This window comes from Hippichthys cyanospilos, chromosome 9, assembly GCF_059441005.1.
Source record: "Hippichthys cyanospilos isolate Australia breed blue-spotted pipefish chromosome 9, RoL_Hcya_1.0, whole genome shotgun sequence".
Taxonomy (NCBI): Eukaryota; Metazoa; Chordata; class Actinopteri; order Syngnathiformes; family Syngnathidae; genus Hippichthys; species Hippichthys cyanospilos.
The window spans coordinates 1,850,239-1,875,616 of NC_142377.1; the positions used below are offsets into that span (position 1 = coordinate 1,850,239).

General features: G+C 42.8%; 1 protein-coding gene across 18 annotated transcripts in view; it reads left to right on the plus strand.

Moving 5' to 3' along the window:
• cadpsa (Ca2+-dependent activator protein for secretion a) overlaps positions 1 to 25,378 on the plus strand; it is a 212,713-nt gene that overhangs the window by 110,632 nt on the left and 76,703 nt on the right. For 10 of the 18 annotated variants that reach the window (XR_015866670.1, XM_088424134.1, XM_088424131.1 and 7 more), the window contains 3 exons: positions 27 to 56; positions 3,296 to 3,402; positions 15,996 to 16,152. Coding sequence is in view for 17 of the 18 variants with exons in the window: in XM_088424134.1 (XP_088280260.1) it covers positions 27 to 56; positions 3,296 to 3,402; positions 15,996 to 16,152 (294 nt within the window). In the remaining variant the exon portion in view is untranslated. The remainder of the gene's footprint in view (positions 1 to 26; positions 57 to 3,295; positions 3,403 to 15,995; positions 16,153 to 25,378) is intronic. The other 8 variants (XM_088424133.1, XM_088424138.1, XM_088424143.1 and 5 more) reach the window with 1 other exon arrangement.

Sequence of the window (25,378 nt, forward strand, 5' to 3'; positions counted from 1 at the left end):
CTATCCTTTGTAACCTGACTCAAAAGTGGACAAATGTCAGGAAATGGAGCATTCAGGTGATAATGTTTATTCTGCCTTTATTGTTAATCCTGGTCAGAAAATTAGTTGCCTATATAGTAGGGCTGGGCGATATCGATATAAATAGAAAGTGACACAATATGCATATTGCAATTTGACATTCATTTTCCACTGTACTGCATATCAGTTTTAGAATGCCTTATTTTCGTAATATTCAGTTTTTTTTTTTATATCCGTCCGCTCCGAAGTGGCTTTTGCATAATGATTTATGTCATATTATGAATTATGTTTTACATATAAATCACTCCAACCACTTCAAAAACACCACATTAAATGTTACAATAGTGTTACGTGTATGGTTTGATTAGAGAGTAAGAGATTGAATGATAGTGTGGGCGAGAGATAGAGCGTGGGGAGGAGGTGCATGCGCAGCAGGAAAGAATGTTGTTGAGAGACCCTGTAGATTGCTGTGTTGTTTTTAAATGTAATAAAAGTGATAGCTAAAGTCGACCCTGCCTCCTTGCTGCCCATTTTGTCTCCCTTTCATAATACGCAACTTAAACAAATGGACAAGAGAATGGAATTTTTGGGAATCAGTAGAACTGAACAATTCAAAGTGCTGCGACATTTAACGTTGTAATTTAACATTTGTTCCCAAGTTTCAGAAAAAAACACTCAATTATTTAATTAGTACTAATACAAGTACTTTATGCCATGGATTTTTTTTTTTTTTTTTTAACATTGCCCAGTATATCGCAATACGTATTGCAATACACCTTTGCTGCATGGGAATATATCGCAAGACACTTTTAAGACCCAGTACCCAGCCCTACTGTATCTGTATATAAATCAGACGCTCTCCCTCTCTCTCTTTGTGTGTGTGTGTGTGTGTGAGTGTATATATTTATACAAACAAACACACACACACACACACGCACGCACACACACGCACACACACACACACACAGCGGCGGTCCGTGCATTTCACACTTTCAGTGATGTCCTACCTAATCCGACACCACGACTGGAGCAATCACATGCATTACTTGCCGTTGCATCACTTTGTGTATATAGGACGCAACCTTAATTTTTGGGTCAAATCCTGGTATTTGTTATTTGGTAAATGCTCTACTTGCATTTTACTTGCATCAGGATAACTTTGGTGTTTCCCATTTTTTTGTGCAACACCTAAAACAGTACAGGAAAGTTGATTGATTACATAAAGGGAGAAATTATGTTCCCAAATGATTTAAAATGGAAAATGAAAAGCCAGGGATTTACAGACACTTCAGCAAAACTATGCAATATGCGACTTCTGATCTTCTGGCACAAGAGACATTACCGTAGGATTCCCTAACCTAACAAGTCCTCACTATAACAGTACATAACTTCCATGCTTTAGGAGCTGTCAGTCACGTTAACATGTTTTGAGGTCCTGCAGACAGATAATTATCAACCTCTTGTCTTGTCCACAACATCACTGATCCTCTCTGGTGCGTGGACTGATCAGCTATGACCAGTTCGCCCCCCAAATAAGTACAGTATTTTCTCAAGAGAAATTCTGCCTTTTCACCACAATGATGGCCATTGGTTGTAATTTTGAAAGATGTAATGTATAGTGAGATACAGGCAGAGCTTCACTATGTAAAATAAAATAAGGTACACAAAATCTTTGTGATATACAGTATGCACTCTATATAAGTGCGTATATAGTGTTTATTTTTAAAATATTTTTGTGTACAAATGTCATTAATGGAGAACAACCGTTTGTATTATTTGTATGTGTTAAATCCTTTTATCATTCCATATCATTTTGAGAGGTTATTTCTAGTAATTTATTTTTTTTCCGACAGGATGATACCTTGTTTTCTCCCACTCAGAGTTGTATGTTTCCAGAACGTTTTATGTGCTAATGTTTACACTTTGACTACAATTTTTTTTTTTGTCCTTATTCAAAAATAGGAATACGCCCAAAGGCAAGTACTGAATCTGATATTTGCAGTTCAGAATCCAGGCCATACAATACAACTCCACCACCCACATCACAACTCTATTGTAAATGATAATGCACAAGCCAATGGCCCAATAGATGAAATGGATATTGTGGAGGTAATGTTTATTCAAGCAATGAAGCTACGACATCACAGTCCACAACATGTTGGAGTGCATTATCATGCTTATACCATGGCCATGAATAATGAAAGCAACACAAGATTGGCAGTTTAAAAAAAAAAAAAAATCTCAGTACAACTACCAGGTATCCAACTATTAGAAACAAGTACAGTATATATTAGTATTTGTTCGCCATGGTATAATTTCATTCCACTCACTGAACATGATAGAGATGCATCCCATCAGGGCAGTTTCAAACCATTCATTAGAGTAAGATCTTTAACAAAGTTGCCAATAGTTTGCCAATTTTGCTTGGTCATCTCAATCTAATTTTACTGTGAAAGCGTCATACAAAGAGCCCTGTTATGAAGATGGAACAGATGTCATCAGATAACAATGGATATTTTTATTATTACTCAGGTTCACTACATTATTGCATGATGAGTGTTGAATGTTGTTTGCATCCCTCGTGTCAACCATATTTTCTCTTGATGTTGCCATTACTCTTTTGCCACACCAAAAGAGATCTGAGACCTTACTATAATATTATGACACCACTACTTAAAAGCTTCAATTTTTAATATTAGCTCTAATTTGGACATCCAATTACAGTAAGCCAGCACCACTGAAAGCAGGCGATGCTCCCCAAATTTTTGATGGTGTCCATGATATTGTCAAAGTAAATTAGACTCATGCTATAGTCTAAGTATTGCTTTCGAGGCAAAAGTTACTCAAAGTCACCCAGCTCTAGGCTATAGACAGGTCGACTGGACATGGTAAAATGGTAAATGGACTTACGTAGTGTTTTTCTACCTTGGGTACTTAAAGCGCTTTACACAAACTAGTCATTTACCTACTGATGACATAGCATCAGGAGCAACTGGGGGTTCAGTGTCTTGCTCAAGGACACTTGGACATGGTCTTGTTGGTCGGGGATCAAACCCACAGCCTCTCAGCTGGGAGACGACCACTCTACCACCAAGCTATGCCGCCCCATGTTCCCTATGTAAGATCTAAATATCAAAGAACATGATTTATTTATGTCAAGGGTGTGTTTGCTACCTATGCATCAGTTGCATCCATTAAATCCATATTTAATCCTTTGAAAAAGACTGATATGGTTGTGTTTCAAATGAGTCTCTAAAATTTGACCTTTGTGCAACAGAGAATGTTGGCCGATTAGTTACTCCTGCAAAAAAATTGGATGACACCATTCGCTTGGCTGAGCTTGTAATTGAGGTGCTGCAGCAGAATGAGGAGCATCATGCTGAGGTCAGTTTGAATGCACACACACACGTGTGAATGCACGCACACACATGCACACACACACACACACACACACACACACACACACATACCTATACACAAACACGCACTTACCTTTAACATGAAAACAACCAAACACTACAACCAAACCAACACTACTACAATATTTTGTTAGTGGTAAGAGATGATACATCACCTATTGTCATTGAGGGCAAAAAATATGTTATTCTTAATTAAAAAACATGTATATACAGTTAGCGTCAAAAATAAAAATTTGTCGCTCCGATTGCCGTGTCGGGTGATTGCCGACATGAACGTCGGTCACCACTAGCCATCTAAAGCGGTGTTTCACTAGCAACCTAGGACGTTATTATGCGCATGAGTGGCATGCCAAATGCTTGGTGGCGTACCTCAAAACAAAACGCAAATTGGTCTTGCTTGCTCTTCAGCTTGCCGAAGGGCGGAAGCGGGCGACAGCCCGAGTAACAGAAAGATTATAGTGACAGGGAGATTATTTATATGTGTTCGTGCATGGGCAAATCGTCAACACAAAATGACAGAATCCACATTCTACTATTAATTGATTCACATAATAGTTGAATGATTGATCTTTTTTTTAATATTATTTTTTACTAATTAAGTGCCAATATTTAATTGAAAAATAGATGTGTTCAATCAGAAATAATTCATGTATGGTGAGCAAAACCCGTCTTGCTCACTAGTTTGTTTCAGTTTGTGTGGCGCTTGTTATGCCCATATTCCCTAGTTCGGATAGCCTAGGCTAGGCTAGCTTCGTATTTCTTGATAATCTCCAGGTTCATTTCCACATAAATCATCTTCTTACTTCTCTCTTTGACATCATTAGCAATCTTGGGACCCATGGCTAACCCATTCAAGTTTAAATTAAGCAGTAAATGCCCTATAAATATGGTTTTGTAACCACTTACGATAGAATAAAGCTTTACCATTCCGCCATTTTGAAACGATTGAGGCTGATCAGTTGCAGACCAGCATTTCTGTGAGGAGACGCCAACCAATCGCAGGCCAGCACTGTAAGCGTTGCATGGAGGCATTGACGGCAACAGAAAATAAGTGCAATTACCTAAAAACGCCTGCAGATAGAGACACTACAACACAAATACAGCCAACCCCCTAGGGCAGGGGTCGGCAACCCAAAATGTTGAAAGAGCCATATTGGACCAAAAAAAAACAAAACAAAAAACAAATATGTCTGGACCCGCAAAAACAATTAAAAGCCTTATAATGAAGGCAACACATGTATTTATCTATAATACCTATATTAGCCTACTATCTAAATGATTATGTTAACTATGAATACATAATGAGGCTTCATGATTAAATGTTTATTTTTCCTGCAGTGCATCCTGTCGAAAATGACGCACCACATGACTACTCTGTTGTGCGATGCCGCCTCAAGTTTAACTTCATTACAATAATAATGAATTATGTTTCATTGCTTTGATGAAATTAAATAAAGCAGATTTTCGAAGTTTTTATTCATGAGGATTCTAAAAAACAACAAAATGGAACGTGCATAACATGCCCCTTATCTGGGCAATAGAGTGCAATAAAACGCAGCCTGCATTTATAAAAATAAAACATCAGCCATGTGCACATACCTGCATAAACGCGCAGTCTGTTTAATATCGATCACATCACACATCACAGGCAATTGAGTATGCTGGCGCTGAATTAATGTCCTTGATTTGTTGGTCAGTGATGTTGCCTGCCATTTTAATAGTTTTTTCCTTCACTGTCTTGGCGGAGAGAGGCATGTCTTTTTTTTTTGTCTTTTTTTTACTATCCCGGTTTTGCTTATGAAGTCTGTAAATAGGTGTTCTGATATGTTGATGAATGACTCCATGTAGTCACCATCTGTGAACGGTTTACCACGTTTTATTATCTCCCGGGTTGCAACAAAACTTGCAGCAGTTGTGGAGTTTGGATATGCAATCCACGTCTTAAATATATTTTTGTGCTCCTCTAATTTCTGCAGAAGTAATGCAATTGCACTTTTTCTCTCATTGCCAACTGTTTACTTGGCTGCAAATCTAGAACGCCTTCCCTGAAAATGGCATTCCACATTGCTCTTTGACAACTCGCTACAGAGCAAGCACTCTGGTAGTACTTCCGCATTTACAATGAATGCAAATGATTCGGTCCAAGAAATGTTGAATCCTCTGTTTTCCTTAGCTATTTTTCTCTTTTTCCCTTTGAGATGCATGGCCCATCACAGCCGCCGGTTTGTTTACAACAGCCACTTGCTTAGCATCCCGCCCTACTGATAGAAATGCGTTTCGCAGGCTATGACATAATTCTTCGTTGATAGAAATGTTGAAATGTAATATTTATTCTACACATTTTTACAGCATTGGAAAACGTTAAGAATGTTTAGTCATGTTTGTCCCTCTACAGAAACCATATTAAAACGGGAAAAAAAAAAAATCTCTCCTCCCATCTTTTTCCATTTTCAAACATTTTTTAAAAAAGCTCCAGGGAGCCACTAGGACGGCGCTAAAGAGCCGCATGCGGCTCAAGAGTCGCGGGTTGCCGACCCCTGCCCTAGGGTCATGACAGTTGTTTTTGTAGCAAAGCGGGGAAAATACCTTATAGAGGGAACAAAAAAACTCAGTATTCCACATTGCAACATGAAAAAAACGTAAGCCAGGGACGCTGTAACCCTGGGGTCCACTGTATATGTGTTGTGACCTGTAATTTCAATTCCGAGATACTGTGATATTTTTCCTCAACGTTATTGTACTGTCAGAATCTGATACCCTCTCATGCCTATATACCACAAAAGCACAGTTCTTAGATAGATAGATAGATAGATAGATAGATAGATAGATAGATAGATAGATACTTTATTCATCCCCGTAGGGAAATTCACATTCCCAGCAGTATCCTCAAGTCGAGATATAAAATATGAGAAATAAAATACACAAGATACACATAAGTCCAGTACAGAAGTATACTTAAGGTGCTTGTTAACAGTGTAAACAGAATAGTGTGAATCGTTGGAGTCTAGTGCAAGTATAATTAAGGTGCTTGTATAAAGTGAATAGTGCAGTGCAGAGTATGAGGTTTTGAGTTTAATGTGAGCTTTTACTGCCCCGGGTGGAGTTGAAGAGCCTCATGGCATGGGGGAGGAATGATCTCCTCAGCCTGTCCGTGGAGCAGGACAGTGACAGCAATCTGTCACTGAAGCAGCTCCTCTGTCTGTGGATGATGCTGTGTAGTGGATGTGTTGGATTGTCCATGATTGATAGCAGCTTGTTTAGCGCTCGTCGCTCAGCCACAGTTGTCAGACTGTCCAGCTCTGTGCCCACAACCGAGCCCGCCTTCCTCACCAGTTTATCCAGACGCGAGGCGTCCTTCTTCTTGGTGCTGCCTCCCCAGCACACTACTGCATAGAGGAGGGCGCTCGCCACAACAGTCTGGTAGAACATCTGCAGGAGCTTTTTGCAGATGTTGAAGGACGCCAGCCTTCTGAGGAAGTACAGTCGGCTCTGTCCTTTCCTGCACAGAGCTTCTGTGTTGGTAGTCCAATCCAGTTTATTGTCCAGCTGCACACCCAGGTATTTGTAGGTCTGGACAAACTCTACACATTCTCCTTTGATGGTTACTGGTTCCGGATGGGGTTTAGGCCTCCTGAAGTCCACCACCATCTCCCTGGTCTTGGTGGTGTTCAGGTGCAGATGGTTAGCGTCGCTCCATGAGACAAAGTCCTGGATCAGTTTCCTGTACTCCCCCTCCTGCCCACTCCTGATACATCCCACGATAGCAGTGTCGTCTGCAAACTTCTGCACGTGGCAGGACTCAGAGTTGTACTGGAAGTCTGACGTATACAGGGTGAACAGGACAGGAGACAGCACGGTCCCCTGTGGCGCTCCTGTGCTGCTGACAACAGTGTCGGACGTACAGCCCCCCAGTCTCACGTACTGGGGTCTGCCTGTCAGGTAGTCCGTAATCCATGCCACAAGGTGTGAGCCTACTCCCATCTCTGTCAGTTTACCACTGAGCAGCAGAGGCTGTATGGTGTTGAAGGCGCTGGAGAAGTCCAAAAAAGTAATCCTCACTGCACCACTGCCACTGTCCAGGTGAGAGAGGGATCGGTGTAGCATATAGATTATAGCGTCCTCCACTCCTACCTTCTCCTGGTAGGCAAACTGCAGGGGGTCAGTGGCATGGCGGACCTGTGGCCTCAGGTGGTGTAGCAGCAACCGCTCCATGGTCTTCATCACGTGTGATGTCAGGGCGACCGGCCTGAAGTCGTTGAGCTCCTCCGGTCGTGGTTTCTTTGGGACTGGGATAATGCAGGATGTCTTCCACAGCTGGGGGACCCTCCCCCGTTGCAGGCTCAGGTTGAAGATGCGCTGTAGAGGGTCTCCCAGCTCCAACGCACAAGCCTTCAGCAGTTGCGGGGATACTCCATCTGGACCTGCTGCCTTGTTGGGTCGCAGCCTCCTCAGCTCTCCACACACCTGGGCTGCAGTGATCTTGGGTGGGGGGGAGATGTCCTCCTCTGTGCTGGTGTCTAGGGGGGGAGGGTGAGCTAGGAGGGAAGCTGCAGTACTCCGGGGTGGGAACGAGTGGGGGTGGTCAAACCTGTTGAAAAAGTTATTCAGCTGGTTGACTCTCCCCCTATCTCCTTCCATGGCAGCACCCCGCTTTGTGCTGCAGCCGGTGATAGTCTTCATTCCATCCCACACCTCCTTTATGCTGTTGTTCTGCAGCTTCCGCTCCAATTTCCTCCTGTACTGCTCCTTCGCCTCCCGGAGCTGGACTCTGAGCTCCCTCTGCACCCGCTTTAGCTCCTGCTGATCACCGTCTTTAAAGGCCCTCTTCTTCTGGTTCAGAAGGCCTTTGATGTCGCTAGTGATCCAGGGCTTATTGTTAGCATAGCAGCGAACAGTTCTTACAGGAACAACAGTGTCCATGCAGAAGTTGATGTAGTCTGTAGTGCAGTTTGCCACCTCCTCAATGTCTCCCCCATGTGACCCCTGCAGTACATCCCAGTCTGTAGATTCAAAGCAGTCTCTCAGAGCCTGCTCTGCCTCAGTAGACCACTTCCTGAATGAGCGTGTGGTTGCTGGTAGCCTCCTCACTTTTGGTTTGTAGTGGGGCTGAAGCAGAATGAGGTTATGGTCTGCTTTCCCCAGTGCGGGCAGTGGAGTAGCACTGTATGCATCCTTGATGTTTGCATACAGCAGGTCAATGGTCCTATTTCCCCTGGTGTTACAGTCCACATACTGGAAGAAAGCAGGTAATGTTTTGTCCAGAGTCACATGATTGAAGTCCCCAGTGATTAACAGAATGGCCTCGGGGTGCTGTGTTTGTAGTTTAGCCACAGCGGAGTGGATGACGTCACACGCTACGTCCGCGTTGGCGCGCGGTGGGATGTAAACAATGACCACAATGGCGGTTCCGAACTCTCTAGGCAAGTAATAGGGACGCAAACTTACGGCCAAAAGTTCGATGTCCCTGCAGCAGGTGGAAATCTTTGTATTTATATGTCCGGGATTACACCATCTTGTATTCACGTACATAGCGAGTCCGCCTCCTTTCCGTTTCCCGCAGGCTTTTGTGTCTCTGTCTGCCCTAACTGTGCTGAAGCCGGGTAGCTCCACGTTGGCGTCCGGGATGCTAGCCGTGAGCCACGTTTCAGTAAAGCACAGCAAACTGCACTCCCTGTAGGCTCTGATATTTTTCACCAGCGCAGCCAGTTCGTCGGTCTACCAGTTTGTGTTGCTACAGAGTGATATTCAGAGTTTGGAAAGACCATATCCGATTTCTTTGTAAACATGAAGCGCCAGTTTACCTCCATTTGGGAGAACGGCGATTAATGAACATAGACATGATCGAAAATAGTGACAAAATACTTACTGTTGCTGACACGGGGGCAAGATGGAGGACCCAAGAGCACTTGTAGACAGGTATGTTCAGTTAAAGCGTCTTTATTTATAAGCGGATACTTTCTGGCTTGAGAGCTGACAGGGCTGAGCCGCTGTGGGAGGCCATCAGGGCCAGGCCAAGTCCGCACCTGGCAGGCAGCCGGGTGGTCGGGTGCAGATTGGGTCGGTACGCGGGCGAGCTGATATAGTCGGTAAGCAAGGTTAGTCGGCGGGCTGGCAGATAGTTGGAAACAGGCGGAGTTGAGACAAGGATAGACAAAGTTGAGTGCTGGAAAACTCGATGTAACGCATTGTGACAATCTCGTGATTTCTGGGAGGAAGAGACTGGGTTATACACTAAGCAGGTGATTAGCAGCAGGTGTTTGGTGCTGTTGGCAGAAATGTTGAGCAGGTGTGGTGAGGCAGAGAATGAGGTAAATGGACTGGTGGGCTAGTATGATATTTTGCTATGTTTGGAGTTGTCACGCTAAACACACCAATTAAATTTGGTCTAGAGTTTTCCTTTCCAAAAAAAGTACAAAATCCTCACCTGAATCCAGTAATCCCTCCTAGCCCGGAAGCCTGTAGTTGACCAAACATGATAACAATCAGATGTTTATACTTGAAATTCCAATTTATTACAACACATATTTGGGTAAGAGATTTACAATGCTCTGGTGCAATGCTTTTTTCTCTTCCTTTCTTCATGTCAACCTGACCTACTTGTCTGAGTTTCATGAGGGAGACTGGCACTCCTACAAGACACGTGATAGGCAGGAGGGCAGGAGTTATGGTGGGAGTAGATTACAGTGTTTATAATTGAAGCTTCATACATTTATTCATTAATGAATAAAACATTGTTTTGCAAAGAGAATGAAGTGGGTTAATTACTCTTTTTTTGCACATCTATAGATTGAAGCAGAAATAATATGAAATTGAATCTAATCGAATCATTTTGAATCGAAAATTGTTTTGAATCAAAAATCGACTGAACCAAGGCAGAGACCCAAATTTCTGAAATGAATTGACAGTCAAAGATTCCAAACCCTACAATTGACTCTCTTAGTCATCTTCTGCATCTTTCTTGTACCTCCCACTTAACATAACTTCCTTACAAACAAGGCTCTCCACCCTCAAGTCAACAACAGTTTGACAGCAATGAACATTACAATACACAAACGTGTTACTTTAAGAGGCAGTTTCGAGATGAGCACTGCAACATAGAATCAGAAGTCACAAATTGCTAACTTGAGCGAAAAAAGCTTACTGATGGCTTCAGTGACAGAAAGCAGTGCACTTTGCTAGCATTCATGTTAGCATTAGCATCTTGCTTTGTCATGCTACTCCACAGTGCAGGTAAAATTCTTCTATTGCCCCAAAGAGATTCACATCGGGTCGTGGTTGCCATCTAAGCCCTTATTAGACCTTTGGCTTTGGTCTGTGTTGTATTATAAGCAATCTGTTTTTAAATCAACAGTTAGCACACAGTGCTTCCTTTTTAAACGTGAGTCCCACCCACTGTCCAAAGTAAGACACTACAGAGCCTTTTTTTCAGATTAACTTGTTGCACTTCACTCCTTGAAAATAAATTGTACAAGGACTTATTTTTATTGAGACATTATCCTTCCTCTGGATTTTTGTATTTCATTTTATTTAATAATTTATTTTGCAATTCACTGGCCCATAGACAAGCAAGCCAATGACCCTAGTGAGGAGAAACGGCTACAGAAAATGGATGGATGGGTTGATATTTATTTATTCATTGTAGTTCATTTTTTTGTGTTCAAGACAAAATATTTGTTTTATGAACAATTTTTTAAAACATCGAAAAATTCCATTAATTTCATGTAATCTGAGAGCGAATACTACATTGGGATATAGAGGGGATCAAGAATGAAGTTATTTTAATTATTATTGTTATGTTTGTAATTTATGATATTTGCGGGGAATTGGGACCAGACTGGCATGCGTACCAAAATTATACATGAATTTGACACAGTTTTCAAGATATTTAGCATGTCTTTACTTGTCCGACCCACTTGAGGATAGGCTCTCCTCAATGTAGCCTCTGAACTGAAGTGAGTTTGACACTCCTGCATTAAACGATTGATATCCTCTGAATGAGACTAAAATGATGCTGATTGTGATTTAAATGGACTATTCAGAAAAACCTAATATTATTAGCATGTACCGTACACAATAATTTGGAAATGAGATCCAATCAGTGACCAATAACAGAATTGCCATCCTTCTATTCCAGATCATTTCATTAGCACTCTAAGTGGGTGCCCTGTGTTTAAACAAAACAATTGACTTCTTGTTAAAGTAACCCATATTTTAATTGCTCATGGCTGTCTTCCCAAAGGTCATGCTTATCGCCACTGCTTAAGCTTATGCGTAAATTCATTATAGTGTTGATACTTAGTGTGGATGGGCAAACATTTCAGCTCTTCGGGGGTTTTGTTAAAGCACCATAGAGTGGGTGTGCATGAAACAAAACGAATTTTTCTGACGTGCTTAAGAAGAGCCCGACCCTTGATTGCATGTCCACTGTGATTATTCTATGAGGAGTATGGCACAGCTCTGGGTTGTATTTTTCTGGGTGATTTGATGAAGGATCTGTGAGTAAGTGTTTAAGTAGCTGCATACTATGTCTGTCAAGGAGCTGCTGTTTCCTCTGTGGCCCATCGGGGAAGCCTGTGAGAGTCCATGCCCAAGCACTAATTTTTCTGCATAGATTATAAAGAAATATTCAGAGATCAAACTATGAAGTAAACACACACACACACACACACACACACACACACACACACACACACACACACACACATATATATATATATATATATATATATATATATATATATATATATATATATATATATATATATATATCGGAATCCCGTAAAGTTGTGCCCCCACTTAACACATTTAATTTTTATTTTTTTTTAAATATACAATATTATATACATATTTTATAGGACAAATATTACAGCAGTACACATATTTACTTATATCTTAAATGATTAAACCTTATATAATGTACAGTAATGTAGAGTAAGTTAACAGTTACTCCTTTACTTTGAAGTTTCGCGCAGCTGCGGTCATATTAGTAGCGACGCGGACGTTGACTCAAAGTCAAAGTTTATTATAAAAGATGTCTAGATAAGACATTTCCAATGTTCTGGTGAACATCTGCTCCTCACTGTGTCTCTGCCTCGACATTGTGTGTGTGTGTGTGTGTGTGTGTGTGTGTGTGCCTGCCTACTGCCTCGACAACAACTTCTTTTGCTCTGGGTGCGTTTGATGACTGACAAAGCATGTCCCTGTGGAGTTGTAATCTACTCCCGCTCCAACTCCCGTTTTTACACTGATACACACATTGTCGAGGCAGATGCACAACTGTTCACTTAATATATATTTAAATGGCTCTTTAACCTCAGTGTTGCTATGTCTGTATGTGTGTGTGTGTGTGTGTGTGTGTGTGTGTGTGTGTGTGTGTGTGTGTGTTTTGGGGTGTCAAATTACCATAATGGAGAATTTGATTGATTATTATGTCTATTAAAATAATGGATGACATTTGGTGTGGCCTAATGGCTATCAGAACATTCATCATGGCTATTGTGTCGAAAATGTATTTGGCTACATAAAGAAAGTAATTTTTGATTACCTTTTAATGGTTAAACACCGTTTTGTACAGATTTCTTTTCTCAGTAAATAAGTCATTATTGCAGGAAGTCTCTTCAAATAGCTGCTTGCATTAATGCACAGGGAGGGAGGATCTGCAATGAAACACACGATCATTTTATAAGTTTTGTATTTCATGCCTCATATTTGATCAGATGTAATATTTGATTTACATTTCACCCCAAATAAACAAGCAAGCAAATGGAAATGTGTCATGTCACAGACAATATTGGTGACATACGTGACATGTCATTAGTAGTAGGTAACATTTAGAGCCCATCCTGCAATACAAACAGACTGAAAGAAAAGTTGCCATTGCTTTGACTGAAATGACCAGAGTGGCACTATCATGTCATGCATCAAACTCAAGAGCAATGCAGTTATTCTGTGTTTAGCAAATTTTTCTGATGCACAAAAGCCACACAACACACGAATTTGAATGCAATGTTTCACTCCGTTGCAAATGAATGAGGTTTGACCATCACAAATCTGGTGATTGTTAGTGATAATCCTCCTGCTATCTTCGCAGGTACACAGAATAACAACCTGGCCCTATGTGTCACGCTTTGCCAATGCTCTCAATTTAGCTGCTCACTTAAAATGTTTGTTTTCATATCTTGTCATAAAAGTACTGAAAAATAATAATCTTTTTTCCTTTGAGTGAATTTTTCACATATTTTGGTACTGCAATTTTCTGTGAAATGACATCTTATTCTTCGTTTTGTTATGAAGCATATGCACTTCACTTTTGTTTGATCTTATTTTATACTATAAAAGATTCAAAGTTTCATAAAAGTTTCAAAGTAGCAGTTGTTCACATGCTGTAGAAAAAGGCATGTTTCTCCATCCATCCATTCTACCGCTGTGTTCTGGGGTCGGGTCGCGAGGGTAGCAGCTTGAGCAAGGAAGCCCAGACTTCCCTCTCCCCGGCCATTTCATCTAGCTCCTCCGAAAGGATCCCCAGGCGCTCCCAAGCGAATCGAGAGACATAGTCCCTCCAGCGTGTTCTGGGTCGTCCCCAGGGTCTCTTTCCTGTGGGACATGCCCGAACCACCTCCCAGGCAGGCGTCAGGGGCGATCCTAACCAGATGCCGAAACCACCTCAACTTGCTCCTCTCAACGCAAAGGAGCAGCGGTTCAACACTGAGCCCCTCCCGGATGACCGAGCTTCTCATCCTATCTCTGAGGGAGAGCCCGGACACCCTGCGGTGAGAACTCATTTCGGCTGCTTGTATCCAGGATCTTGTTCTTTCGGTCATGACCCATTACTCGTGACCATAGGTGAGGGCAGGAACGTAGATTGACCAGTAAATAGACAGCGATGCCTTTCGGCTCAGCTTTTTCTTCACCACGACAGACCGGTTCAGAATCCGCATTACAGCAGTCGCCGTACCGATCCGCCTGTAGATCTCTCGTTCTATCCTCACTTATGAAAAATACCCAGAGGTACTTGAACTCCTCCACTTGTGGTAGCACCTCATCCCCGACCCGTAGAGGTCCACCGTGAGGTGCATGGTTTCAGATTTGGAGGTTCTCATCTTCATCCCGGCCGCTTCACACTCAGCTGCAACCAGCTCCACGGCCTGAAGAAGCCAACAGCACCACATCCGCAAAAAGCAGAGATGCAATGTTGAGGCTCCCAAACCAACTTTCTGACAGACCCCTCCATGACGTCCCTAGTTGAGGTCAGCAGTGCCCCATCTCCACTGTGCACAGTGTTAATGGTGCACTGCTCCCCTTCCTGAGGCGAAGGATGGTAGCCCCAAATTTCCTCAAAGGTGTCCGGAAGTCATTTTCCATGGCCTCAACGAATTCCTCCCATTCTCGAGTTTTGCCTTGCTGACCACTGAAACTGCACTCTGCTTTGCCAGCCGATACCTGTCAACTGCCTTTGGAGTCCCTCAGGCCAAAAAGGCCCGATAGGACACCTTCTTCAGCTTGACGGCATCCCTGATCTCTGGCGTCCAGCAGCGGGTTCGGGGATTGCCACCACTACAGGCACCAACCATCAGAACATGGTCCACTGTGATTCAATGTCGGCCGCCTCCTCCAGGATGTGGGAGAAATTCTGCAGAAGGTGGTATTTGAACCTGCTTCTGACAGGGGACTTTGCCAGACGTTCCCAGCAGACCCCCACGATACAGTTGGGTCTGCCAGTTCTGGCCGACATCCTCCCCCACCATTGGAGCCAACACGCCACCAGATGGTGATCATTTGCCACTCCGCCCTACTGCCCCATCTACTGAGGTAAACCCCACTGTACGGATGCTGAACTGCGGGGGGCAATTAAAATGGCCACACCTGCTCTGCGCCTCTCACCGCGGACAACTCCAGAGCGGAAGAAAGTCCAGCCGTTCTTGAGAGGACTGATACCAGAGCCCAAGCTGCGTGTGGTGGCGGGTTCGACTATATCAGGTCGGAACCTCTCGGCCTTGCACACCAGCTCAGGCTTATTCCATGCCAGAGAGGTGACATTCCGGTGACATTCAGGTCCCCGCCTTTGGCTACCGCCCAGCTCACTTCGCACCCGAACCCTATGGCCTCTCTCACACGTGGTCAGCCCATGAGAAGGCGGACCCACGTCATCATTTCAGGCTGCGCCAGGCTGGCCCCATGGGTGCATGCCACCAAGCGCTCGCCAACCAGTCCCACTCCAGGCCTGTCTCCAGAGGGGAGCCCCAGTGACCCGCATCCAGGAAAGGGATAACCAGATCAAAATTTTGTACTCTTCATAAGGGGTCTGTGAGCCGTGTTTATTCTGGAACCTGGTTGTCATGGAGGACCCTACCAGGGGCATAAAGCCCCAGACAACTTAAGTCCTAGGATTACTGCATTCAACAAAACTCTGGTAAATAGATAAAATGGACACTCCATTGTACAGGTTTGTACAGTAATTCATCCATATAATACTCTAGCTTGAATGTAACTCTCCATTTTTCCCCGCCTCTTATATTTCTTCAGATACCCTCTCACTCATCTTCTGTACTCTATCTAAAGGCCTTTGCATGGTGGTCAGACCTGATGGTGGAGCATGCCGAGACCTTCCTGTGTCTCTACTCAACTGACATGGATGCAGCTCTTGAGGTGCAGCCGCCTGACAGCTGGGACAGTTTTCCCCTTTTCCAACTACTCAACGACTTCCTGAGAGTGGACTGTGAGTAGGGGTGGGGGAAATGAAATTAGCCAATTAGCTAAATGCTATTTCATCGACATCCATGCATTATTTGCTGTATTCATTTTGAAGTTAAAGTTGATATCGGGCATTGGTGGCATGTTGCGTTATGTTGTTATTTTATCAATACACATCAAATAAATATAAATGTTGAAATAGATTTTTTTTAAAATACACAGTTTTTTTTAAGTAACCGCATACTCAAGAACTTGTTTCATAAAATATTGCTGAAACCCTCCCATGCAACTGACATGATCGTTTGATACGACAACACCCTATAAATATGTATATATATATATATATATATATATATATATATATATATATATATATATATATATATATATATATATATATATATATATATATATATATATGCACACACAAAGTGGACCCAGGGTTACAGCGTCCTCCTCTTATGTTTTTTTTTCATGTTGCAATGTGGAATACTGAGTTTTTTGCGGTATTTTCCCCGCTTTGTAGCAAAAACAACTGTCATGACCCTATAGGCTTGCTGTATTTGTGTTGTTTTGTCTTCATCTGCAGGCGTTTTTAGGTAATTACACTTATTTTAAGTTGCAGTCAAACTTGCCTCCTTGCAACACGTCGCCTACAATGCTGGTCTGCTATTGGTCGGCCTCACTCGTTTCAAATTGGCGGAACGGTATAGCTGTGAGTGGTTACAAAACTGTATTTATAGTGCATTTTACTGCTTAATTCAATGTTGAAGGGGTTAGCCATGGGTCCCAAGATTGCTAGTGGTGTTAAAGACATAAGTAAGAAGATGATTTATATGGAAACGAAGCTGGAGATAATCAAGAAATATGAAGCTATTTATAAAATCATGAACATTCAGAGTGAAACTAAAAACAAAAGGAAATTAGTATTAGCCCTTTGTTAACAAAATAAACACATCACAAAATGCACCTTTACGAAGAGCCTTGTGTCCGTTTCAAACATTGGCTCGCCTTTCTGGATGGCTCTATGCGGGCATTAAATTGCTACCGCTGGAGATGGGCTTTTTCCAAAAACGTGTACCCACATGCGGTACTCCTTTACTTCTTTTGACAAGTCATTGTCTTTGTGTCACAAAAACCTCAACTAGTCTCTGTGATCCAGTCTGACAAGGAACCCGTAGAACATTTGCTGGTTATTGGCTGTGATTACAATGAGCTCTTTTCTAAATCAAATCAGCACGCCAAGGAAGCTATTATTGAGATCTGGGCCCGTAAGCATTACTGAATTTAGTGAAACACCAAACTGTTTGGCGCTTGAGTGGTGATATACCCTGAAGATGGACAGGTACCAACATTCTGTGTTGTTGTCAATGGGTGGAGCAATCTCTGCATGATGGTTCTCGCACAGCTTATTCATAAACTCTGATAACTGTTCTTTCATTTTTTTATTAATTTGCATCTTATTAATTTGCATCTTAACGAGTTGTGTCTTGTCAATGCTTGGTCCCTGTTACTTGGAAGTGGCAAGTGAGAAGACTTTAATTGTAAAGGAGCTACCCAGTTATTGTTTATGTCCTGGTGGACCTCCTTCTCCATTATTTTCAAAAAGGTCTCGTCCTCAAAAGACATGGCACACTTGTTGTCATGCTCCGTACACTACAAGCTTTTCTCCACTTTAGTGGATTTAGAGCTGCGTTTGAAGAGGCCATTCCTGTGCTTTCCGCCATAGCATAGTTTCTCTTTGAAAGTTATGCTGTTAGGACAGGGAGTGAGGAGATACTGAAATACTTTATTGCAAAGCATGTGAGCCTTGTCGACACTGACGGTTGACTTGTTAGCATTCACACATATCTCACCCACAATTACCCAGCCTAGGTCCAAGCGCTTAGTAAATGGAGCATTGTGGGGTCCGTTAACCTGCTGTCGTGCTTTGTGGACTTTTATGGTATCTCGGCCCAGTTAAAACTGCAATGTGAGCAAACGGCGGTCACATTCAATCAGTCTTTTCAATATCTCCCTGCTCTCTGTCTCTTGGCACTGAGATGTACAGTGTATCCACTCGGGTATTCCAAAAGATTTTTAAAAGCACCGTAGCGCATTGGGGAGCTCTCTTTACCTTCAAACTGAGATGGGCAATACTGTATATCCACTCGGGTGTCCCAAAAAGTTTTTAATAGCACCGTAGCGCATGTGTCCAGCCATGCTTTGGTGTCTCATTGCTGCCTTGGTTAAACAATTGAAGTTTGCAAATCCAGTGTAGCTCCAAACACCAAATCAATCCTTTGCAATTAAAAGTCATTCCCAGCAGAACTTTTTGCCAGGGTTAGCTCACGCCCTTGGTAGCCAAGTCAGCAATATGGCCAAGTTGGTACAGGTTAGCTAATAGCTCCGCTACGCCTCTAAAGCAATTAGGCAAAGCCAACACTGCACAGCTTGCTTGTTGAGCATTGCACCGCCTTCTTGCAGTGAGCATCCACTCACGTCACATTCCATGTGAGACCTCTAAATGGCAATCTTATGACTCAGTTGGCTATTGCTGCTAATAAGTTATAAGGGCTGCTCACATATCCATATGCGCTTGCGCAGAAGCCCGCAACTGTTGATGCAAATGCCCTAGTGCAATATTCTTTTTGACAAGTGATCGTATAGTGGTTTTAACTTAGTTTTAACACATGTGCACCACAATGTAGTCAATCTAATCTGTTTTTATCTTGTTCTTTTTTTCTTGCAACAACATCCATTTTATAGTTTTTATAAAGAAATAAAAAAAGGAAATACAGACAGCAGCCATAATGAATTATTAGACTGCACAATGGTGTCCTCTAGCAGTACAAAGTAAAACAAGCCACTTGTGTGGTCTCAAAATGGCGCCGATTCAGTGTGATTTGAACTTGAACTGTCTTTAACTCAATAAGGGATATTTACAATAATAGTCCAATAACATTTACCTGCAAATGAATGGTACACAGCACAGGACACTTTGTTTAAGCCCCTCCACTTTTATATGGTGTCTATAAGGAAGATGACATTGTTTTCATTGTTCATCATTATAAAAATATAAACGGAAGCACAGCATGTCCAATGCTGTTACATAACTGTGTCTCTCAAAACAAGTCTAATGTTAGCCTTTTTAACGTACTTTATAATAATTTATCAGGAGAGCATCAAACTGTATAATCAATCAATCAATCAATCAATCAATCAAAATTTATTTGTATAACCCTAAATCACCGAAGTCTCAAAGGGCTTCACCGATGAAAAGAGGTCATGTCGAGACTTCTTTCGAAAAAAGAAGTCATACAGAGACATCTTTTCGGTGTAAGGTACACAACAGCATCCCCTGTCAAAGCTGCCAGAAGGGGAAGGAAAAACTCAATACCCCAATTAGGGGAAAATAAGAAACCCCCAGAAGGGACCACAGGTGGGAGGAGCCCTCTTCCAGGCCCACAGGTTGAAGTGGATGCTGCATGTACCAAATACAGACAAATAGATACACATTACAGACAAGTACAGGTAAACAATATAGATTACAGAAAACATATTGTGCTATATAGTGAAATGATGACTTGACAGCAGGCAAAGCCATTGGGCAGGAACCTTCCCACAGTCCAACCAAGTGGACCGCAGACAGTCGATCTCTTAACCCACGATGGTCGATCAGCGCAGGACCAAATGGGGACGGTCAAGTCAACCTTCACCATCTAGCTAGCCCCCTCTCCGAGCCGGAAGAAGGAGGCAGGAAAAAAAAGAAGAAATCTGCAGACAGGCCCAATTAACTAAATGCTTTTGAGTATAAATGTGTTTTTAGTCGGGATTTAAAGATTTCTACTGAGGTGGCTGCGCAAACTTCCATAGGTAGGGCATTCCATAGTACTGGCGCGTGAATGGAAAATGCCCATGATCCCCCGGACTTTTGACGCAGGACATGGGAAGCCCAGAAAACAAAACGTTACAATAGTCTAGGCGTGACGTAACAAATGCATGAATTAATGTTTCAGCATCGCTAGGAGAAAGTATAGCATTTTAGCTATATTGCGAAGGTGAAAAAATGCCGTTCTTGTCATGTTATTAATATGTGTCAGAAAAGAGAGAGTTGAGTCAAATATCAGGCCGAGGTTTTTTGCAAAACTACTTTGGGAAATCGTACAGTTATCCAGGTTCAACGTGGTATTCTTAATCAAGTGTTGATGATGAGCAGGGCCAATAATTAACCTCTGTTTTACTAGGGTTAAGAAGCAGAAAATTGGAAGACATCCGTTGTTTAATCTTGGCAAGGCAGGCCTCCAGTTTACAGCACTTGCACGTATCTGTTATCTCTAAAGGCATGTACAGTTGGGTATCAAAAGCATAGCAATGAAAACTAATAGCATGTTTACGTACATTATCGCCAAGAGGAATCATGTAGATGTTGAACAGTAAGGGACCAAGTACTGACCTCTGCAGGAAACTACTTGAGACGGAGAAATAATCAGAGATCGCATTGCCATAAGAGACTCTATGCGTCCTTCCCAGGATTTAAGATTGAACCAAGTGCTGATCCCGAGATACCAACACATGATTTGAGACGTTCTTTAAGAATATGATGATCAATAGTGTCAAATGCGGCACTAAGATCAAGCAATAATAATATTGATGAGATGTTGAAATCCATGACTAAGAGAAAATCATTCGTCACTTTTACAAGGGCTTTCTCAGTTGAGTTGTTGGCCCTAAAACCTGACTGAAGGAGTTCAAATCTATTGTTATCTATCATGAAATCGCTCAGCTGTTGTGCTACAACTTTCTCAAGAATTTTGGCAATAAATGGAAGATGTGAGATGGTATATAGTGAGAGAGATTTTCAGGATTTAGGTGAGGTTTCTTAAGTAATGGTTGAATGACGGCCGTCTTAAAAGCCTCAGGTACAATGCCAGAGGAGAGTGACAGATTGATAATATTCAAGACAGATGACCCTAAGACCGGGAATAAGTCTTTAACGAGTTTGCCTGGAAGCGGGTCGAGCATGCAGGACTTCGGCTTTGCTGCATTAACCAGGTGTGTAAGACACTCCAGGGATTCTAAATCAAACTGGGACAGGGTAACCAGACTTTCATGAACCTGATTGAACCAGCCGAGGGGGTAAGTGGCGCTGCCTTTTTTATTTCATCCCTCATTAGCTGATCAGCTGAGTAAAGAATCGCATGAAATTAATCTGCTGCTGTTGCGTTAGCTTCGCTACTATATCAAATGAATATTTTGGGTTGTTTTTATTAAGACCAATCATTTTGGAAAAGTAATTTGTTTTTGCTAAGAGCCTCTTTATATTTCAGCAAGCTATCGCACTAGGCCTGATGCCAAACCTCGAGTTTAGTTGTTCGCAATTTACGCTCAAGTTGTCTACTGAACAATTTAAACGTACGCCTTTCATCTGTTAACCACGGAGTGTGCCGCTTCGGATGAGTTTAAGTTTCAACGGCGCTATAGAGTTCAGGGAATTTAAAAGTACCATTTTAAAATTGTTTGTGAGCTTATCGACTGAACCAATGAAAGATGGAAAGGCAGCTGTTGCGAAAGGCACTAGTTCAGAAAGTGCAGCATGAGTTAATATCAAGGCTCTTAATACCTTGGTTGTGGTCAAGTAGACCAGTGGTCCCCAACCTTTTGATCACCGCGGCCCGGTCAACGCCTTAAATTTAAACATGCGGACCTGGGGGATGGAAGGGGGGGGGGGGTGCTCTAAAAAACCACATCATCCTTGTCACTACGCTTCAGATTTATAATGATTTATATTGCCGACCGGCGGATGGGGGGGGGGGGGGCTGCTTTAAAAACCACATCACAAACATATGGACGGGGTATGGTATGGACTTTTTGTCCACTTTCTTTTTAATCGCGAGAGGAGAGGGGAGGGGAGCGAGCTTGCTGTGCACTTCACGGTAGATCCGGAAAAAAGAGCATTGCTGGGAACTTTCACTTCTCTGGGATGTGACAGAGCCAATATTTTCACCGATAGCACCTTTATTCTTTGCGGCAATACTCGCCTGCCAAAAAAATAAAAGTTTCAGTGTCGCAATCGAGTGGCCGAGACCGTGCTAAATATTGTGCTGACAATGCTGCGCTATCGTTAGCTTAGCACAGTAACTACGGTTCAACAGCCGTTAAGTGAAGCAAACGGTGCACATACCAGTTGTCCCAAGTTTCTCGCTTCCGCCTTTCGACAAGCCAGGTGAGGGCTCTTGCTTAGCTCTGTTTCGTATTGAAAGCTCAGCTGGTCGTGTTGGATCGCTCCTGGTGACCGCAAAGCGGCCGCCATGATTCATTCCTGCCCCCTGTGTGAGCCGGTGAATGTTCTCGAAGTTGATTGGCTGTGGCAACTCGAAACGCGGAAAAAGTAAATAAAACATAACTTCACTCGAAAGGCGCTTCTCGTCACCGCGCACGGCCTTTTGCATCGCTCCATTCTCATCCATCGCGTCGCCCGACGTGCATTTGCGCCCAGTCATTCGAACTCCATTGAGTACAATACAAAACGCTCCGCTTGTTCGCCTCGTTCGCGTTCGGTGCCCGTGTAACATTAAACTAAATCATCTCCAAAACATTATTTCGTGTGCAGCCCACGCGGCCTGGTACCAGTTGATCTACGGAACGGTACCGGTCCGCGGACCGGGGGTTGGGGACCACGGAATTAGACCTCACTGAGCTAGGACTTCGAATGTTATAAGATAATGATCAGACATAGCATTGGTATACGGCAAAATTGTGACATTGAGGCAGTTAGGCCATGGGTTAACACAAATTCTAAGATATTACCATTCCGGTGTGTCGCTGCTTCTATTATTTGTGTAAAACCAAACGCATCGATTATTGCTTAAAATGTGTAAGTGGCTACAATGGGGAGTTCTTATGAATATTGAAGTCACTCATAATTAATATATTACCTGCATGAGATATTAAATCAGCCGTAAGTTCAGGGAATTCATCAAAGAATCCAGAGTATGGACCAGGAGAACGGTAAATAACTACCACATAGAATGGTGGTGAGGAGCTCGATCACATAACGAGAGCCTCAAATGTCTTGGTGTGATTAGTGCTCGTGCTAAGTTTAAGATCAGATTTGGAAATTAGGGCGACAACTCCCTCTTTTTTCCAACGACGGGAAACGTGTGAGCCCACAAAGTTTGGGGGTGAGGCCTCATTTAATAATAAAAATTCATTTGGTTTTAACCAGGTTTCGCAGAGACCAAGCACTTTAAGATTGTCATCTGTAATAAGATCATTTACAAGAATGGCTTTTGAGGGGAGTGACCTAATATTTATGAAGCCAAATTTAAACTGAGAATTTTTTCCTTAACTATTCTGAGTTTTCATGTTGGTAGTGCTAATACTAACAAGATTTTGATGGCTGGGGCTTGAATTGTGTTTTGAGTTATTAAAACCTCGTCGCAATGTCAGTAATGTGGGAATTCGATTGTTGCGCTACAGCGCACATATTAATATTAATATTCTGCCTAGGTACTTTGTCACTAATCCGACCAGTTAAGGAGGCATGGTTACTTTCCTTAATCAACACCACCTAAGCAGAAATCTTATCACTAGGGGATTCAGCAGTAAGTATTAAAACAGTGTGTAGATTGCAGTGACCTAGACTAAGTACATATGCTATGTGTGTTGTAGCAGTCCAGCCTAGTGCCAGTTAACTCTAGCATTAACGACTCCACACCCGTTCTAGCAGGCTTGCTACTCACCTGTGACCCGACATGCTCTAATGTGAGAAGTCATGGAAGGCTCAAACAGTAATCTATGTTTCTAGAAAGAGTGATGGCGCCTTCCCAGTTAGGGGAAAGGCCATCCATCTTTAGTAGGTCGGGCCGGCCCCAGAAAGAGAACCAATTACCTTTAAACTGGAAACCCTGCTCTCTTCAGAAACTAGCCATTCACTGGTTAAGCGAGAATAATCTGCTAAACCTCTCATCATTGCCTCTCGCAGGCAGAAGGCCAGAGACAATAACTCGATGCTGACTCATCTTTCTAGCGATTACAAGTCCTAGCTATGTTCTTCTTTGTAATCTCAGACTGCCTCATTCTAGTATCGCTGGAGCCAACATGTATTACTATGTCCGAGTAACTAGTGTTGTTTGAACTAAGCTGGTTTCTACGCCTCTTGCGTGTCAGCTCCCTAAGATTAGCTTCAATGTCGGGTGCTCTGGCCCCAGGAATACACATTACGTTGGCTGGCGTTTTAAGCTTAATGTTATAGGTGATGGAGTCCCCTATAACTAATGTGAGGGAGCCAGTAGACTGAGATGGAGTGTGCCTAGCAAGGGGACTAAAAAGATTATGCGTCTGAACCGGCTCATCGCGTCTAGCAGGCTTCTTAGGGCTAATACTAGCCAGATTAGCGGGTAGGCTATGACCCGCACTAGCCGACGCTCGCGGCATTGCGGTAGGGCTACGGCCCGCACTGTCACTATCAGATGTGTCGGTCTGATCTACGATTATCAAACTACTCTGCTCTAGCTGACGGACACGGCCCTCGAGGAGAGAAAGCCTCTCCATGAGAATAATGTAGGTGTTGCAAGTGACTGATGCAGTGGAGGTGCACAAAGCCATGCTTAACTTAGTACAGCCGAGCAAATACTTACACTAACAGAGCTGCATGAAAACGAGGAGGAACGGAGCTAGGAGCTGTTCAGAGAATCAGCGAATCACTAGCTAACGAAGAACGGAAACAGTCCTCAAAAAAGAAAGAAAAACACCGGACATAGGTCCAATGGGTGGTGGTACAATAGAAAAAGAAAAAGAAAAATATCGTTCGTCTCTCCAGCTAAGGCTAAAACAGCGACTGCAGCAGAAGAAACTTACCACAGCAGAAAGAGGCGGTATGGCTCGGTGGTAGAGTGGTCATCTCCCACCTGAAAGGCCGTGGGTTCAATCCCCCGACCATCAAGACCATGTTTAAGTGTCCTTGAGCAAGACACTGAACCCCCAGTTGCTCCTGATGCTGCGTCATCAGTAGGTAAATGACTAGTTAGTGTAAAGCGCTTTGAGTACCTAAGGTAGAAAAGCGCTATATAAGTGAAAGTTCATTTACCATTTACCAAAGCTAGGCTGACTGTGATGAACGTGGACCGCGGCGTTTTTTTGTCCCCCTCTTACGCACAAACCTTTTGTCTTACGAACAATCCAACATGCTGGTCAGTGTGTCTGCACTTTTTTTTTTTCGCTTTGCTGTATCATCAAAAACAACTTTTCTCGCATGTCACGGAAACGCC